The 20,132-nt window shown below is 46.3% G+C and overlaps 1 protein-coding gene across 1 annotated transcript in view; it reads right to left on the minus strand.

Annotated features, from left to right (window-relative positions):
• Positions 1 to 20,132, minus strand: part of ADGB (androglobin) — a 542,000-nt gene that overhangs the window by 198,422 nt on the left and 323,446 nt on the right. Inside the window, exon 20 of the mRNA XM_075596533.1 lies at positions 6,508 to 6,681. Coding sequence (XP_075452648.1) covers positions 6,508 to 6,681 — 174 coding nt within the window. The remainder of the gene's footprint in view (positions 1 to 6,507; positions 6,682 to 20,132) is intronic.

Below are 20,132 nucleotides of genomic sequence, written 5' to 3' on the forward strand. Positions count from 1 at the left end.
GATAGAAAAAACTATTCACGAATAAGGAATGTACAACTTAGGCCACGTCCATAGTGCGTGCAACCGTGCGCGCGGTGCGAACAACAGGCTGCACCTCTATGAGGCAGACCATTGAGCGCACGATCGCGCGTTGCTATTAAGTGCAACGGCGCAGCAGCGGTTTCACGAGACGTAGGAATTAGTTTATGTCGCACGATGACCGGGTCATGTGAGCGGTTCAGCCAATGAGGGCAAACCAGCCATGTGATGTCACGGCCACGACTCTGCCACACCTCACCGTCGTGAACGATCTGAGTCCACAGATCGCCCGGACAGGCGCGCGCACGACGCCATGTGCTCCATCACGCGACCACTATATCCAATGCCTAATTGTAAACAGAGTTTTAGTGCATGATCAGAGCCTGTTGCCGTTGATTAACATTTTGGTTACATTTCCTATTTACCTATTTACACAATTGTAAATAGTCCCCAAAGTGTGCATACCTTTACTTAGATATCTGCAGATTAATCACATACCTTTTTATATAATAGCTGGACTTGCAGCTACAAAATGTATACACACACACACACACACACACACACGCACACACATATATATATATACACACAGTTGTGTGAAAAATAAAGTACATCCTCTTTGAATTCTATGGTTTTACATATCAGGACATAATAACAATCATCTGTTCCTTAGCAGGTCTAAAAATTAGGTAAATACAACCTCAGATGAACAACAACACATGACATATTACACCGTGTCATGATTTATTAAACAAAAATAAAGCCAAAATGGAGAAGCTATGTGTGAAAAACTAAGTACACCCTTACTGCTTCCATAAGAATTAAGATGCTAAGTATCACACAGGTGCTGCTAATCAAATGCCCTTGATTAATTGATCATCAGCAAGTGTGACCACCTCAATAAAAGCTGAAGTTTTAGCAGTTTGCTGGTCTGGCGCATTCAGGTGTGTGTTAACACAATGCCAAGGAGGAAATACATCAGCAATGATCCTAGAGAAGCAATTGTTGCTGCCCATCAATCTGGGATGGGTTATAAGGCCATTTCCAAACAATTTAAAGTCCATCATTCTACAGTGAGAAAGATTATTCAAAAGTGGAAAACATTCAAACAGTTGCCAATCTTCTCAGGAGTCCCAGCAAATTCACCCCAAGGTCAGACCGTGCAATGCTCAGAGAAATTGCAAAAAAAAAAACAAGAGTTACATCTCAGACTCTATAGGCCTCAGTTAGCATGTTAAATTTTAAAGTTCATGACAGTACAAATAGAAAAAGACTGAACAAGTATGGTTTGTTTGGAAGGGTTGCCAGGAGAAAGCCTCTTCTCTCTAAAAAGAACATGGCACCACGGCTTAGGTTTGCAAAGTTGCATCTGAACAAACCACAAGACTTCTGGAACAATGTCCTTTGGACAGACGAGACCAAAGTGGAGATGTTTGGCCATAATGCACAGAGCCACGTTTGGCGAAAACCAAACACAGCATATCAGCACAAACACCTCATACCAACTGTCAAGCACGGTGGTGGAGGGGTGATGATTTGGGCTTCTTTTGCAGCCACAGGACCTGGGAACCTTGCAGTCATTGAGTCGACCATGAACTCCTCTGTATACCAAGGTATTCTAGAGTCAAATGTGAGGCCATCTGTCAGACAGCTAAAGCTTGGCCGAAATTGGGTCATGCAACAGGAAAATGATCCCAAGCACAACAGCAAATCTACAACAGAATGGCTGAAAAAAAAAAGAATCAAGGTGTTGCAATGGCCAGATCTCAACCCGATTGAAATGCTGTGGGTGGACCTCAAGAAAGCTGTGCATAAACAAATGACCACAAACCTCAATGAACTGAAGCAACGTTGTAAAGAAGAGTGGGCCAAAATTCCTCCACAACAATGTGAGAGACTGATAAAGTCATACAGAAAATGATTACTTCAAGTTATTGCTGCTAAAGGTGGTTCTACAAGCTATTGAATCATAAGGTAAGTTTTTCACACATGGCTTCTCCATTTTGGCTTTATTTTTGTTAAATAAATCATGACATGGTGTTGTTGTTCATCCGAAGTTGTATTTACCTAATTTTAAGACCTGCTAAGGAACAGGTGATTGTTATGTCCTGATATATAAAACCATAGAATTCAAAGAGGGTGTACTTTATTTTTCACACAACTGTATTACTCTCATGGTAATTTATGGATTTAATTTTTTTTATATTTAATAAACCTGCTTTCAGCATAGTACACACCTAAAGTAATACCAAAATAAAAATGATTATTACGATAGTTAAATCTAGCAATCTCATACGGTAAAAGAAAATTGTGAGATTAAAAAAAAAAAAAAAAAGTTTAGGCAAATGGCACCATTCTCCAGACCAAGCAATAAATATCCTACACTGGCGACACACTTTATTCGAGCTCGGCTAGTCCCACGAATTCGGGTATACCCGGGTGTATTGAGGTTTGTGACTGTTTTCTGCCCGAGTGCATTGAGTTATTTTCCGGCAGGGATTGAAGCATTTTATTCCCGTTGGCTGCAATACTGCACACTACATATATATATACTGCATTACAATTCATGAATTTATGCCATCTGGTAGACACGCGAAGCATTGCAGCCTATTAAATCCTAATCATTATCATTTAACAGATCAGCCGCCCATCAGCCAGGCATGAACCCAGGCTGGGAAGGCAAATGCAACGGGGCTTGTCAGAGGTGAGGAGCGGCGCATTCCAGGTATCTGCCAGGTACATACCGGGTATTTGCTCGAATAAAGTGTGTCGGTGCAGTACATGTTTTTTTTTTTTTAAATAGATCAGTTCTGTACTATGAGAATATACTTATAGCGTTTTTTTAAACCACTGTGAATTACATTTTTAATGTACAGTATTATAATGCAAAAAGCATTTTTTGTTTCTATAGCAACCATTTACAAAGTCACATCCCTTTGCTCTTCTCAAACAGGCTCTGGCAAACCCCTTTTTGAGCCCTGCCCTTTCTTCAACAATGCACCAATTGTATCTCGTGACTGCCTGGTCACATGATCTTCCCCACAGTACTTTGCACCTTTGGTCTTCATTCTGCTGCACTTACAGCAATTTAGTGAACCCCCGAGCCAAATCTTTGCCGATCGATCACAGGAGAACGGATCAATTGGCAACTTACTATAGCTATTATCATTGTGCAGATTGTATTGATGCACATATTCAAGGGGAAAAAAAATTAAAAATGTGAAAAAAAACCCAGCAGATTAAATGACTATCACTATAGCTATATAAATTATATCAATGTTGGTTGAAGTGGTACGGTAAACTCAAAAATATGTTAAATAGGGACCTTGAAATATTCTGACAAAAAGAAAAAAGGCCCTGTCACAATTTTACTTTGAAGTTCAAATCTTATGAAACAATTGTAGAGGCTATGCAACATAAAACAGGTCAATCAAAAGTCAGGTTCCAAGAAGGGATTTGAGAAGCTAAAAATGTATCTGTTCGCTTTTTGTGTCTATCTTAACACCTTTCCTTTTTCACTTAATATTTATAGCATTTTTCAAACTTATGGAAAGGGGTACAGAAATAAAAAGAGGGCGGGGACAAGGAATGTGGGAGGGAAGCTGATACATTGGTACATTCACAAGATTTACACAGAATTAAAAGATAAAGACATATACAGAGAAAATAAAATAACATATTTTGAATATATTTGTCACATGTTCCCATTATTTGCATAATTGGTCCATGGCTGGCAAACATTTAAACATGTATACATTGTGTATACATTGTGTCATTTAATAAGTGGTTAGTATCCCATGTTCATTGTAAAGCATATCTTATCTTTCACTTTGACAATGATGGTGGGAGAGATCTATTCCGTGCAGCAGCTATTGTACTTGTTTTGTATTGTAGTTGCTGTATAGGTACTATATGGGTTATTAATTAGCCTTCCAATTTCTGTATTTCCTCTTTTGGCTTAATAAAAAGTGCTGATCATGGATAGAACCAATATCCTTTCCCATTGTGAGACATTTGTAACCCACCCTCAATGGGGTTACCAGTTTGCTGCATGGGGTTAATAGTAGAGCAGCATATGCTAGACCTCAACCTGTGTTGCCACGAAGATACGGACATCACAGGGGAGCATATAGGAGAGAAGGAATGTTCTGGAAGGTTAGGTTCCTGGAGGACAAGAGGAGAGGAGCCTCAGAGAGGAGTGATAGGGATTATGTTCCTGAAGTAATAGGAGAGATCAGGCACCCCTTGTTTGCTATGTTATAGATAAGACAGTGCCTTTTAATAAGATCCCAATCAGATGGCAAACAGAAACAAGCAGGTACCACAGAAGGGGAGACAGAAATGCCATAAAGGACCATATGCCGAGGCTTCCCGGGTGTCAGTGGATCAGCTCTACAGGGGGATCCACTTATGAAGTCTCCTCAATCAGTAAGGAAGTGGCCGTTCCCAATCAGGAACGGGGTATAGTCATTACCTGCACAGAACCTGATAGGATCCCAGTAAGGGCCCAAAGTAGACAGGGTATAACAGACGTTACTCAGAAGGGGAGCCCTGTCCAATACAAGTAACACAGCCAAGTACTGTATATGCACCTCTCTCAGTGTTAAAAGAAGGCACCTAGAGAAGATTTGTGTCCTAAGTAATAAAGAGTATGTAAAGCAACGTACAACTACTGTATGTCGAGTATGTGTGTGAAGTATCCCCGTGCCTGGGGACCTGAATAAAGATTGGAGTGGTACTACAAAAGTCCTGGGCGCCCATCATTTTCACCCTTGCTACCTCATCGCCTGGCCGCCTGAATCCAGCACCATGAATTGAGGTAAACTATGCGGAGTAGCCAAAAATTACACACCCATGTAAAATCCCTAGCTGGGCAGGGAAGGATACACATTTATAATTTTTAGGAGCATACCGGGGGATAATGCCTTTCTGACGAGTAAAGAGTGGCGCAATCAAAGCGGAGAAACCCCTCAACTGTAGATATATTTTGAAACCTTTTAATCTACTGTGTATACAAACTGTTTTTCATGTCACCGGCATTAAAAAAAAAAAGAAAATTGTATCAAAAAGAAGATGTAAACATTGAATATTTACCTTGAAGTGTTCTTTAGCCTTTACAAAATGGCTTGCTTTCGTTTGTTGTGGATAGTGTGTTAATTCCAACTCTTTAAGGGCTTTTGGAAGTTCATATTCAATGCTAAAGTCATTTATTACTTTCCCCCCCCCCTTCTTTCTCTTACCTTCCCCCCCCCGCCTCTTTCCCTCCCTCCCCCCCCCTTTCTTCATCCTACCTTTGCCCCTTGGCTTTCACAACTATTTATATTGTTTTTTGATCTATATGTTATATTCATTATACAATAGACACTTTATTATTTATTACTATTCCCATTGAATTCCTGCCCATGTGCATCTTTCAAATACTGCCACATTATGATAAGATTAAGTTATAAATAAAATGTGTAAAATGCTTTAAAATGTTTAAATCATCCTGTCACAGCCTTCTGATTCTCCTATCCCATTCATCTGGGTCTGTGATGAAATATAAATGAATGATTTTTGCTTTAAGCACGCTCAAGGAGTATAGATTTCACGTTTCATTGACCTGTCATTAATAAACCAATAAGAAACATCTTGATATATGTTTATGTTTTTGGTCACAATGACTGGTCATTTTATATGTATTTCTGTGTTTTAACTTTTTCATCTGACATCTATGTTGACTAAGCGAACTTTATGTTTGACATTGAGGTGATCAATGATTGTAACACTGGACACCTGATACTCATTGTGTTGATTAATTTGAACAGCTGTCATAGGTTTGCTGGTGTATAACTGGATGTCTTGTGATGCAAGCGAATTACTCTTTTGACAAAGGCCTTCCAGGCCGAAACGCGTCAAGAGGACTCGCTTGCACCTTGTGCAAATAAAGCTCATTTTTATCCCACATCAGCCTTCATCTATATTTTTTGTGCTGTGCGACGCATCTTTCTCTCTTTGAGAAGTTTTCCCACATTGCTGCATTAAGCGTCTGCACGCTGAGTCCCTGCTGGTTTGCTGTTTCACTCACCGGGTCTGCCGTGACGTCATCAGGAAGCACCGTTCAGGCCGCCGGTCAGGTGACCGCCCTCCGCATCTGCGGGTATTGGGTTGGCGGCGAAGAGAGAAGATCACGAGCGGAGACACCCTGATTTCAGCCAGGAGAACCAGGCACATCACACTGGGAAGACCCGCACAGGCTCAACTACCACAAGGATCTACACGTGAGTTTCCCGTGTGCCAACCTCATAGTGCTCATGGTGAGCCGGTTGGGGGGAATGATTATATATTATACCTCACTACACTAAGGTTGTGTATAGCCTGGGTCTATAAGATTTATTTCATCTTTCACCAGCTGGACTATGTTATATTCTGAGCGCCTGGAGGGTTAATTAGATGATTCACCCGTTTGTATAATGTATCAAAAAGAAGATGTAAACATTGAATATTTACCTTGAAGTGTTCTTTAGCCTTTACAAAATGGCTTGCTTTCGTTTGTTGTGGATAGTGTGTTAATTCCAACTCTTTAAGGGCTTTTGGAAGTTCATATTCAATGCTAAAGTCATTTATTACTTTCCAAATAGATTTCATAACATTTGTAGCTTTTTCCATAAAGCTGTAGCTCTCCTATAAAATGACAAAGATGTAATAAGGTAGGGTGGTTATTGTATGGTTATTGAATGATAAATGCACAGTATCAATGTCAAGAAGACTTTCAAAACATTTTGTTTCGATGCAATGCAGTTTTTTGTTTTTGTCTGCATGTAAAAGATGAAAACAGGACACACACCAAAGCAGAATACTATACATTCCATTGTATTGTAAGCTTGTGTAGCCCCCTTTCCCTATGCCTAACGGAAACCGCGGGCGACTATGCGTGCTGCTGATACCTGTACGCTCATAGGAGCCCTGAGCTTCCCCTCTGGGAGCCTGGGGTGAGCTCTCGCTCTCTTAGTGCAGCGCCTCCACCTATGAGGGATCCCAGTTTTGGCGGGATGACTTCTCATACTGTAGGAACCAATACAGTCAGTAATTAACACTATCACACCAGGTAGTATAAAACATTAATTTACTGACACACATATAACAATATTATAAGGGTAAAATGCAATACAACCACCATCATGAGTGAGTCCTCCAAAGTACTGAGGGTGCCCTGAGCACCTGTAACCCGATGTCCACACGAGCAAGACCACCCAAAGTGTGAGGTAGCGCTACCTCCCCTGTGATGTGAACCATAGGTGCACTTGTGTGTAATGGATTTTCTGGACCTTCCTGACCCACCCAATCTCACATTGGCCCCTGTGGTCTATCCAGTCCCCATTACATGGTCGTGTCTGGTGGTGCACCTGTTGGCAACAGGACTCCTGAGTCTCCCACATGATGTTGTGTGGGGACAGTCAACCCATACAGGTCACTGAGGTAGTATGCATGAGTCCTACCTACATACAGTGCAGCGCCTCCACCTCATCAGGATCTCTGCGTCCGCAAGGAGATGGTTCTGATGAGGAACTCCTCTTTGGTGCCTTCCTCTGTGGAGTAACTTCACACTCACACATGGGGGTTCTTGTGAACAAGGGCATCTTTATTGATGATGGTATAGGCAGACTGCCCCTCACAGCATAGCCGCTCATCTTCTTCTGTACTCTCCTTTCAGAAGATCTGCCCTCCCAATGGAGTTGGATCACCTCTCCCCTCAGGGAGATCACCACCTGTGCCAGGTCCCTGGACACAGTGTAGGCCCTGCCAGCCTTACTGCTGCAGGTCAGACTATTTGCTGTAGAATCACTCTTAATTAGCACACTTGACCTTGAACATAACAGCCATCATAACAGACACTAACTTTGGGCAGTGCTTTGTCTTATATACCAAGGGAATGGCTCCACCTCCTGTGTCACTAACAATGAACACAAGGTCTGTTACCACTCCCCTCATGTACATATGACACCTCACCAGGGTGTGAGGGCAAACCTCCATGATTGATGCTGGCAATCCTGTATACTTACCAGGCTTACTGCCAGCATGAGAGAGAACTGTATACCATTTTTAACACATGGCTACATGTGATACCGGCCTGGGTATTCCAGTACCCCAGGGGCAGCCTCCGGAATTTCTCTGAAGCAGGACCCATGCAGCAGGGCCTCCGACAGTAATGCCCTCTCCCCTAATGGTCCCGGCCTCCACATGGTGTGAGCTCAAGCCGGAGTGTCTCACACAAATGTCCCAGAACACTGCAGTGTGGTGTGGTTCAAGGCCGCAGTCCACCGTGTGGAAGTCCGCCCACTGGCGCAACAGTGTAGTGGTAATGATAAGGTGAGAAGGGTCCCTATCTGGGTCCTTCCCTACAATGCCGAGCTATGGTTGGCTCAGGGCCTGACAGGGGCCTAGGGGCGGAGTCTGGTCTAGTCCAGGAAACTACTGCTCCCTGGACACTACCTTCTGTCTTGCCGCCTCTGTCAGACTGGTTCGTGGGATGTCCTGTTCCTTCAGGATGCCTCCAGTCCATTGGCTGGATCAACCCTCATGATCTCCCTCCCCCCGAGGATTCTGGTCCTCGTAGTCCCACTTCGGTCCCTGCAAAGTCAATCCAAGGTGGCCGCCGCGCTGGCAGCATGCGCTCCTTTCTAAAAAATGGTTGCCCCCTGCTAACTCCCCGATCGTGTGTAACTCCGCCAATCAGCTGAGCAGCAGAGCAGCTACCCTCACCTGAGGTAAGGAGGGGGAATTCGGCTACACTTGTTTTATAATATATTTATTTTGACTAATAATTGATATCAACTAATACTGAACTACCTATTTACTCGCACCTGGACAAACACGGCTATTTCTACTTAATTCATTGTCTATCCTGTAACTCCTTCCATGAATACTTTCCAAATTACAAGATGGCGCACATACTGTAAAAGTGAAACCACGGGAGAGAATTTGCGATAGTCCTGACCATATGTTAACTGCTATTGAATACATTGAATACTGCTGTTCAATACACTTCCTTCAAATTGCATTGATACATTGCTGATGAGGTAGATAGAAGATGAAAATAATGCTCTTTACATTAATATTGCTCCAGCGTTAAATTGATCAATCAACCCTTAAATATATGAATCATATGATTGCATTGACATGCAATGCAGGGCTTACCATCTACAATAATGGTAAAATATGTGCCTTACTTTAGGTTGAGGCAACTTAATTACTTTTTAGAGTTTATGGGCCTATTCTAGTAGCTCTGAATTGTGACAAACCGCTTCTAAAGTGCACTTTAGAAATGGATTTGCATGCCTTGCTATTCTGTAAGCCCGTCTCGCAAGTCTAAAAGGCTTTTTTAGAAACGGTTTAATTCCGACTGTGCAAATCTGTGTGGGATTACCAAACTAAGAATTGCGAGTTCCATCCAGAGCCTGAAATAGGGTTTTTGCGTGGAGGAGGTGGAACACTTCCTAATTTAATAATATCTCCAGTTGTATATATGTCCCCTCAAACCTCCCTCCAAATAAATTAGGAAGAAATGGCTGTGCTGAATAAGAAACATACCTGACGTACCCTGGGAGATATCTAAATATACTTTGCATAGCCATTAGCAGTGTTCAACAAAGCCAGTCGCCCGGTCGCCACGGGCGATCCGTAATTGCCCGCTAGCGATTGGCCCAAGCAGCGCACGTGCTGCTGTTTAATTTCTCCTGCTCATGCTCTCTGAGCAGCACTTTCCCTCCTCCCCCGCCACCGGGCAGTGCTTTCACTCTTCCCACGTCGTGCCCATAACGTCCTCAGTATTGGCAGCCAGAGCGTGCCTCCACTAAGGTGCTTGAAGCGCATCCCTCTCGGAGCTCCCCCTTGATTGGCTGGCGGCGGCCTACGGTATGTTGATAGCGTGGCACTCGGGGGTTGCGTCACATTATAGCGACGCAAGTGGAAGTGCTGCTGCCTTTGCTGCGGAGGAGGAGGACAAGGGAAGAGAGGAGAGCCCAGGGCAGGTAATTACAGTGGGGCCCAGGGGAGATCAAACCCTCAGAAGCTGTCCCATGTGCGACATCCCTTGTCTCCTGTGAGTATGTGAGTGTATGAGTGAATACAGTGAATACAGACACCCACCCAGTCAACCCAGTCATCCATCCACCCAGTCAATCAGTCACCCATCCACCCAGTCAGTCAGTCAGTCAGTCACCCATCCACCCACCCAAGTGTCAGTCACAGTCACCCACCCAAGTGTCAATCCCAGTCACCCACCCATGTGCCAGTCACAGTCACCCACCCGTGTCAGTCAGTCACCCACCCCCTCTGTCTCTCTCCGTCACCCACTCTCTGTGTCTCTGTCACCCTCTCTCTGTCACCCACACTGTCTCTCTCTATGTCACCCACACTGTCTCTCTCTCTCTCTCTCTGTGTCACCCACACTCTCTCTCTGTCACCCACACACTCTCTCTCTCTGTCACTCACACTCTCTCACACTCTGGATATCTTATTTACCCTATATATCTTAATTGCCCTATATCTACACCGAAATAACCTATACTGCTTTCTTCCAGATCTGACTCTCGAGCTTCACACGGGAGACATCGGAATCCCCCCTAACCCAGAAGACAGGTAGGGAACACCTCCCCTCCAACATATAACATTGCAGGAATGAGGGTACCTGGACATTGAGGGACTGTGGATCAGGTAAGATCCCAGGCAGGATTGCTGCTTTAGATATTGTGAAGTGGGGGTGTCCAGACACTGGTTAAGGGGCTCAGGAAACTAGTCATTCACATGTGGCTTTGATTTCTAGATCCGACATTTACACTGGCGACACACTTTATTCGAGCTCGGCTAGTCCCACGAATTCGGGTATACCTGGGTGTATTGAGGTTTGTGACTGTTTTCTGCCCGAGTGCATTGAGGTATTTTCCAGGCAGGGATTGAAGCATTTTATTCCTGCTGGCTGCAATACTGCACAGTATATATATATATATATACTGCATTACAATTCATGAATTTATGCTATCTGGTAGACACGCGAAGCATTGCAGCCTATTAAATCCTAATCATTATCATTTAACAGATCAGCCGCCCGTCAGCCAGGCATGAACCCAGGCTGGGAAGGCAAATGCAACGGGGCTTGTCAGAGGTGAGGAGCGGCGCATTCCAGGTATCTGCCAGGTACAAACTGGGCATTTGCTCGAATAAAGTGTGTCGGTGCAGTACACACACACACACACGTAATTATGAAACAGGGACTAATTGTAGTAAAGTATAAATGTAATACAATATGTAACATAGCCTGCCGGCAGTTACTTCTTTTGCTGGGCCTTTCCTCTGTCAGACCTGTTAGTGCAGGCAGTGGAAAGGTTAATTCCTTTATTAGGCCTGTATGTGTGTATTCCAGCCTTGAATAGTGTATCAATATACACTGAGGGGTGGATATTGATTGGAACGCCCCCTGATGTGTGTGGGCCAATCCATATCTGGCTCTGGCTTGCTATGAGTCAGTTAGAGACACTCCCCAAAGATATTCAAATTGGGGCATCCTCCCAAATTGTCAGTCAGTTGAGAGTTAGGAGTGAAGAGAAGAAGTTAGTTAGCACAGAGAAAGTCTCTCCTTCCCACCCACTGCTGGGTTGGGAGGGAAGGGAATTATGCTACCTAGTCAGGGATCTGATCTACTGTAGATAGAGAAAGAATGAATCTGCTGTTAAAGATCATGTGAAGCCTTCCATTCTCTATCATGGAGCTGACTGCTAATAAATATAGAAAAGACATGCTGTGTGTGTGTTCCTGTCTCTGGATGAAGGAGTGTCAGTGGGGGTTCCTCCTCTGAATATCAACAGGGGATCCTTGCTGGCTGGAGGCACTGCACCAGAGGAAGACCAAGGTAACCTGTCCCACCTATCCCTGTCCTGGCTCTCCCCACACCACCACAGAGCCCTCAGCCCTCCTGTTACCAGCAGGTTACAGCCCAACCACTTATGCAGTAGCCAGAAAGGAGCATAACCCCCAATCTCACTTAGGCGGGGGGGGGGGGGGGTATGGTAAAAGGGTTACATTTTGGAGGCGCTGCTGAGATGAACTGCTCCCCAGGAAAGGACAAGTTTTACCAACAGGACAGGTTTTCCGAGACAGTGGACCATGCAGCAGTGTTTTTGGACTTTGATTGCAGCAGCAGACAGGCTCTAGAGAGGGAATCTCTCCCTGAAGCTTCCACAGGGAGAGGGTTACCCAAAAAGGAAATTTCAATGTTGGGGCGACTCCCTGGTGGCTATGTGCCAGGGAGCGTGGATACCCACATACACTCCGCTAAATAGGATTTGGGGCGACTTCCTTGAGGCTACACCAATGAAGCATGGTTACCCTGCCTCTCAGTATACCCCAGAAAAGGATGGGAATATCAGGTTCCTGAGGCTACGCCAGGGAGCCTGCAGCCCATCCTGGCACTGCAGTTGGGGCGTCTACCTGAGGCTACACCAGGGAGAAGTGGTGACCCTTCTGTACCCCTCAACGGTGATTAGCAGCAAGGGGACAGGGACTCTGAGATGGCATCGGAGACCCCTGTGCACCCAGCAATAAAAAGACTATTGCAGCAAAGATTTGTGAGGCGTTCCCTGAAGCTATACCAGGGTGCGTGGTATTCAAAGAAAGAAAGGATTGTGCTTTATTGTGTGGCCCCTTACTGAAGAAAAGGGGTCACGCCTGTGCTCAAAAGTCCTCACAAGATGGTGGTTTTGCTCTCAAGGTGTAAGACCCCGAGGAACACCTCTCCCCGAGAGGGTTCCCCCCAGGCCACAACTCACCCGGCGTCCTCCGGCTCCTGCTCCACAGGATCTCCGCCACGAGCGGGCCTCTCCTTCCCCTTCCCTGGCTCCCGCGGCTGCCACTAGAAGCGCGCATGCGCGCGCAAGTTCGCGTACCTTTATCTCCTCCTGCGAGCGGGCCTCTCCTTCCCCTTCCCTGACTCCCACGGCTGCTACTAGAAGCGCGCGCACGTTCGCGCACCTTTATCTCCTTCCGCGAGAGGGACTCCCGGCCCCAGCTCAGGCCGCGCGCACCGCCCCCGCACGGGGCACACGCCTGATGCGCGTGCACCGCTTACAAGCTGCGTGTCAAGCAAATCAGCTGGGGCAATATTTCCACCTATCCCTGTCTCTCATGGGATCACGCCTCCGTTCCTCCCCCTCTTCCCATTGGTCCCCTTCCTTACATATACCCTGCTCAGCCATTTCTTCGTTGGCTGAGCATAGTTTTGTATGACCAGTGTTAACCACGGTCGTGCCTGCCTTAGCTCCTGTCCCTTTGTCTTTTCTAGTGATCTTTTGTGTACCGAACCGGCTTGGCTGTGGATCCGCTCTGGACTTCGACTTTTGGCTAGTATCCTGACCTCCTGGACTCGCCGACTTCTTACCTCTGCTTACGGATTCCGATCTACCTCCCGGCTCTGGTCCCCAGGCTCTCGGTACCAACTAACTGACTGCCCCACACCTCTGGAATGCCCTTCCCCTCAGTACCCGACTTGCACCCTCTCTATCCACCTTTAAGACCCACCTTAAGACACACTTGCTTAAAGAAGCATACGAATAGCACTGTGAACATTCTGAACACATGATACATAAAGCTTGGCCCCCTGCAGACGCACTTACCAGAACTCCCTCCTCCTGTCTCTGTACGTTCTCCCTACCTACCAATTAGATTGTAAGCTCCTCGGGGCAGGGACTCCTCTTCCTTAATGTTATGTTTGTCTAAAGCACTTATTCCCATGATCTGTTATTTATATTATCTGTTATTTATTCGATTACCACATGTATTACTACTGTGAAGCGCTATGTACATTAATGGCGCTATATAAATAAAGACATACAATACAATACAACTATCCTTCTGGAACCTCCCTTCTCGTCCGGCGAGTATCTTACTTTATCTTATACTCCCGCACGGTTCCAGACGCCTATTTTCCACTTTCCAGGCGTGTCCCCGTAGCTGTGGGTGCAGGTGTTACTCTTCTCACCTCAGTTTCGGGGTCCCTCGTTGTCCGTGGTGAGCACAGCGTGACATTATGCTCAGCCCTACAGACATGGACCCCGAAGAGGTGGAGCAACCAAGCCCCATGCAGCGACTTCTCCAGCTAGAGGCGCAGCTTGCCTTCATGACGCTGGAGCTCTCAAGACTCTCCTCATTGCAGCATTCCCCAGGCCACTCTGCCATGGCAGCTGCGGCGTTTCCCTCTTCGGGTTCCTCCGTGGCTTTAGATCCTCGTCTCCCGGCTCCCAACCGCTATACAGGGGACCCCCACGAGTTAAGAGGGTTTCTTAATCAGTGCGAGATTCAATTTGAATTACCCCCATCGCGCTTTCCTACTGCACGTTCAAGGGTGGCTTATATCATTTCTCTCTTAAACGGAAAGGCCCTAGCCTGGGCATCCCCTATCTGGGAGCGGGAGCCTGCCATGACGAGTGACTATTCTCGCTTTCTCCGAGAATTTAGGCAAGTATTTGATACTACAGAAAAAAGTGCGCAACCCAAAAAACAACCTAATCGTATTTAAGACAGTGTCTAATTAATACACCACTAATTGGATCCTTAAAGATTAATGTGGAGACATTTAAAATCACATAAAGCACAACACTACTGTGAAGGTGATATAAAGTGTAAACCATACAAAACCGTTAGTGTAGCGTCTGCTGCTATATTTAAAGAGTGGCTCCACACTCCCACGAACTAAGAGATAAAAACAAGAAAAAAGCGCAATACGCAAATGGTGAAGTAAGTCAAAATAAATCTTTTAGTATTAAAAGGGTGAGTAATCTGCGTACATCAGATATAAAGATCATTCGCATTTACGTGTAATCACACATGAAGTTACCACACGGCAAACATCAGGATGAAAGGTCTGGAGGATGTCACTCTGGTCACTCGGCTCCTGCAGTCTGGGAACACCATCAGCGTCTCTCACGACACCCACAGCCTGGGGTTTAACGTCCACAGCGTACAGCAAGACCGCTCGATAACCGGGTCATCTGTCCCGTGTTGTGCACTGCATGCACGAAGTGAATGTCTCTTACAGCCGGTCACGTAATTGCGCGAGGGTAGGCTCCCACCACGGTCTCAACGACCCGCTCTCGGCAGTAGTATCCCGTTTGGTGGACGCGCCCTGTGATGACGTCACTCATATGGCATGCAGCTTGCCACGGACCAAAGCCAAACAGTGATGGCAGGAATCGTTCACATAAAAATGCTCAGATAAGCATACAATAATGGCGAAGGGTATTAAAAGGTACCACGATTGAAACAAATAATAATCCTACGCGTTTCGAAGCTATAAAACGCTTCTTCATCAGGGATAAGTTCATTGTCACTACCTCAGAGCTTTATATACATATAAGACTATTCATTAATTGGTCAAGCAATTAGACCAAAGCCAATCGAAACAAACTGCTCAAATTAAGGGCGTGACAGTGAATTTAGATAGTACATATGATTTAAAATACACAACTTTATTCAATCAATAAGCAGTTCTCTGCAAAGAAAATATGGAAAAAAGAGGGAAGAGGAAAAAACATAATTAAAAACACAGAATAATATTTTATAAAGCATTAAGACTTATGCATAATGAATAAGCTCTTATTATGGCGATTCCCATAAAATCGGAGAAAATCTCCAGGAGACATATAGATATATGGACACAATGCATTGTTCAATTTACGCCAAATTACGGCAGATTCTTCTCTTTTTCATATTTCCCAGGTTACTCGTCCTGTCGCCGAGTATGCGCTGGACTTCCGGACTATCGTGGCAGAGACCTCCTGGAACAATGACTCACTCTCCGCAGCTTTTTGGCAGGGTCTGTATGACGCCATCAAAGACCAGCTGGCTACTATGGAGAGACCCACTAGATTGGAGGATCTCATTGCAGTCTGCATCCGCGTGGAAAAGCGGCTACGAGAGAGAAGACTTGAACGCGCTCTTCCTCGTACCACCTCCCCTCGGTCTACCAGCCGCAGTCTCGTCTCTTATGTTCCCCAACCCATGGATGAGCCCGAGCCTATGCAGCTTGGAAGTTATCGGCTATCTGCGTCTGAGAGACAGAGCCGACGTGATGGTGGACTTTGCCATTACTGCGGTCATCCCGGTCATCTGCTGGCAAGCTGTCCTCGGCGGCCGGGAAACGCCAAAACCCAATAGGGTATGAGAGGGTCTCGTTGGGTATAATTTCTTCCTCTCTTTTGTCTTCTAAAAAACTTCCTACTCAGATAATGCTGTCTATTTCCTTGGCCTGGAATAAATCCCTGATCCCCGCCTCTGCATTCATAGATTCCGGGTCTCAGGGAAAGTTTATTGATCAGAGCTTTGTCTATAGGAATAAGATTCCCTTCCGATCCAAAGCTGTTCCAGTTGGTCTGGAGGCCATAGATGGGCGTCCACTCCAACCAGCTTTTATTTCCCTGGAGACTTGTTCTCTATCCCTCTCCACAGAGGACGGTCACCAAGAGAAGATTATCTTGGACGTGATCCACACTCCATCGGTAGAGGTGATTCTGGGACTCCCCTGGTTGCAACTTCACAACCCACAACTAGATTGGTTAATAAAGAACCCATACGATGGAGCCCCCAGTGCCTCAAGACCTGTCTTTCTCCCAAACGGATGTTAGCCGGAGTGGATGTACCTGCGGAATACAAAACTTCCCTCCCAACGGTCTACTGGGACCTGGCGGACGTTTTCGATAAGGTGCGTTCCGAAGTATTACCCCCCCCCCCCATAGAGACTTTGACTGTCCTATTGACCTTCTTCCCAGTGCTACCCTACCCAAGAGCCATTCTTACCCTCTATCTATACCCGAGACCAAGGCCATGGCCGAGTATATCCAGGATAACTTGAGGAAGGGGTTCATCCGCAATTCTTCATCTCCAGCTGGAGCTGGATTTTTTTTGTTAAAAAAAAGGATGGCGCCTTGCGTCCCTGTATTGACTACAGAGGTCCTAACAAAATTATGATCAAGAACCGTTACCCCCTACCACTTATTTCCGAACTCTTCGACCGTCTACAGGGGGCAACAATTTTTACCAAACTTGATCTCCGTGGAGCCTATAATCTTGTCCATATCCGTCAGGGCGACGAGTGGAAGATCGCCTTTAACACTCGGGATGGGCATTATGAATACTTGGTCATGCCTTTTGGCCTATGTAATGCCCCGGCGTTTTTTCAGGAGTTTGTCAACGAGATCTTCTGCGATCTCCTCGACAGCTTCGTTATCGTATACCTTGATGATATTCTTATTTTTTCTAAGTCCCTCTCTGACCACATTCAGCACACCAAATTAGTCTTGTCCCGCCTTCGAGAGAACCATCTCTATGCTAAGCTAGAGAAATGTTCTTTTCATCTTTCTTCCATGTTCTGTCTTGGATACATTATTTCTAGCACTGGCTTCTCTATGGACCCAGTCAAACTCAAAGCTGTCTTAGAATGGCCACAACCCACTTCCCTGAAAGCCATATAGCGATTCTTGGGATTTGCGAATTACTATCGTAAATTCATAAAGAATTTTTCATCTACCGTGGCTCCCATTACTGCCCTTACCAAAAAGGGAGCTAACAAAGCAGCTTGGTCTCCTGCAGTTCTCCAAGCTTTCGATTCCCTCAAAAAAACTTTCGCGTCTGCTCCTATTTTGCGTTATCCTGACCCCGGGCTCCCCTTTACCTTAGAGGTAGACGCACCCGACGTCGGTGCTGGCGCTATTCTCTCTCAGAGACAGTCCCCACAGGCCAAACTTCATCCCTGTGGGTTCTTTTAAAAAAAAAAAATCGTCGGCAGAACCGAACTATGACGTCGGAAATAGGGAGCTCCTGGCTATTAAACTCGCCCTTCAGGAATGGAGACATCTTCTGGAGGGAACAGAGACCCCTATTTCAATATTTACTGATCATAAAAATTTACTTTACATTGAGAGTGCACGTCGTCTTGGGGCACGTCAGGCTCGATGGTCTCTTTTTTCCCCGAGATTTAATTATCTCATATCTTACATTCCTGGCTCAAAGAATCAAAAGGCAGACGCACTTTCACGTCAATTCCTGTTTGAGGACAATTCCGAAGTTATCTCCGAAACAATCGTACCCTCCAAGTATATAATTTCGGCCAACTCTTTCGATATCCTGGATCAGGTCATGGCAGCGCAATCTAACCTCCCGAGGGGCCTTAAGGTGCCGATCGGCCGTCTGTATGCAGCTCTACGCTTCCTTAAGAAGATTCTTGAGTGGGGTCATTCTTCTAGGTCAGCCGGCCATCCAGGCATTAGCAGAACTTCTGACCTCATTGGTCGTACCTTTTGGTGGCCAACCATGTTGCAGAACATTTCGGAGTATGTAAAGACCTGTCCAATCTGCGCCCAGGTTAAGACCATTCGTAAAAGGCCGTACGGCCTTCTACAATCACTTCCTATACCAGAACGCCCATGGAGTCATCTGTCCATGGATTTTGTGGTGGAACTTCCAACCTCTAAAGGGATGAACACCATTTTAGTTATCGTTTCTCCAAGCAGGCCCATTTCATCCCTCTCAAAGGCCTACCCAATTCTGCTACCCTGGCAGACGTTTTTGTTAAGTAAATATTCCGCATTCACGGAGTCCCTCTTTCCATCGTATCCGATCGAGGTACACAATTTGTCTCAAAATTTTGGCGAGCCTTCACTCGCAGGATGGATATTAACCTCCATTTTTCTTCCGGGTATCATCCCCAAACTAATGGGCAAACCGAGATAACGAACCAGACTCTGGAACAATACCTCCGATGCTTCATCGCGGACAGCCAGGACATTCGGGTAGATTTACTTCCGTGGGCAGAGTTCTCCCATAATTCTTTAAAAAAGAGCTCAACGCTGAAATCCCCTTTTTTCATTAATTATGTTTTTCACCCGGGTCAGCTGCCCATCACCTCAGTTCCTTCTGGGGTTCCAGCGGCCGATGACCGAATTAAGGATCTTCAGGAATCCTGGAAAAAGATCCAAGAGGCTTTGAGAAAGGCAACCCACAGACAAAAGGCACAGGCAGATCTTCACCGCCGTTAGGCACCAGTCTTCAAGTCAGGGGATAAGGTCTGGCTCTCCTCCAACAACATTAGACTGAAGACTCGGAGCCACAAGCTGGCTCCCAGGTACTTGGGCCCATTCTCAGTAGTGGAACGGATCAATCCTGTGGCATATTGTCTGAAACTTCCTCCATCCATGAGGATTCTCTCCATGTTCCACGTGTCACTGCTAAAACCTGTGTCCCAGAGTCCGCGGTTCCACAGGACACCGATTGACCCTAAGCCGGTCATAGTTCAGGGGCAGGAGGAGTTTGAGGTTCAGTCTATTATGGATTCCAGGAGGACGCGGGGTTCGGTGCAGTACCTGGTTCACTGGAAGGGCTTTGGCCCAGAGGAAAGATCTTGGGTGCCCTACCATCAAATACATGCTCCCAGACTGCTGAGACTCTTTCACTCTAAATTTCCCCAAAAACCATATTGGAGTCGTCCTGAGGCCGCTCCTCAAGGGGGGGGGGGGTACTGTAAGACCCAGAGGAACACCTCTCCCCGAGAGGGTTCCCCCCAGCGTCCTCACCCGGCGTCCTCCGGCTCCTGCTCCACAGGATTTCCGCCGCGAGCGGGCCTCTCCTTCCCCTTCCCTGGCTCCTGCGGCTGCCACTAGAAGCACGCATGCGCGCGCACGTTCGCGTACCTTTATCTCCTCCCACAAGCGGGCCTCTCCTTCCCCTTCTCTGGCTCCCGCGGCTGCTACTAGAACCGCGCATGCGCGCGCACGTTCGCACACCTTTATCTCCTCCCGCGAGAGGGACTCCCGGCCCCAGCTCAGGCCGCGCGCACCTCCCCCGCACGGGGCACACGCCTGATGCGCATGCACCGCTCACAAGCCGCGCGTCAAGCAAATCAGCTGGGGCAGTATTTCCACCTATCCCTGTCTCTCATGGGATCACGCCTCCGTTCCTCCCCCTCTTCCCATTGGTCCCCCTCCTTACATATACCCTGCTCAGCCATTTCTTCATTGGCTGAGCATAGTTTTGTATGACCAGTGTTAACCACGGTTGTGCCTGCCTTAGCTCCTGTCCCTTTGTCTTTTCCA

This window comes from Ascaphus truei, chromosome 4 (assembly GCF_040206685.1).
Source record: "Ascaphus truei isolate aAscTru1 chromosome 4, aAscTru1.hap1, whole genome shotgun sequence".
In the NCBI taxonomy this organism is placed as follows: domain Eukaryota; kingdom Metazoa; phylum Chordata; class Amphibia; order Anura; family Ascaphidae; genus Ascaphus; species Ascaphus truei.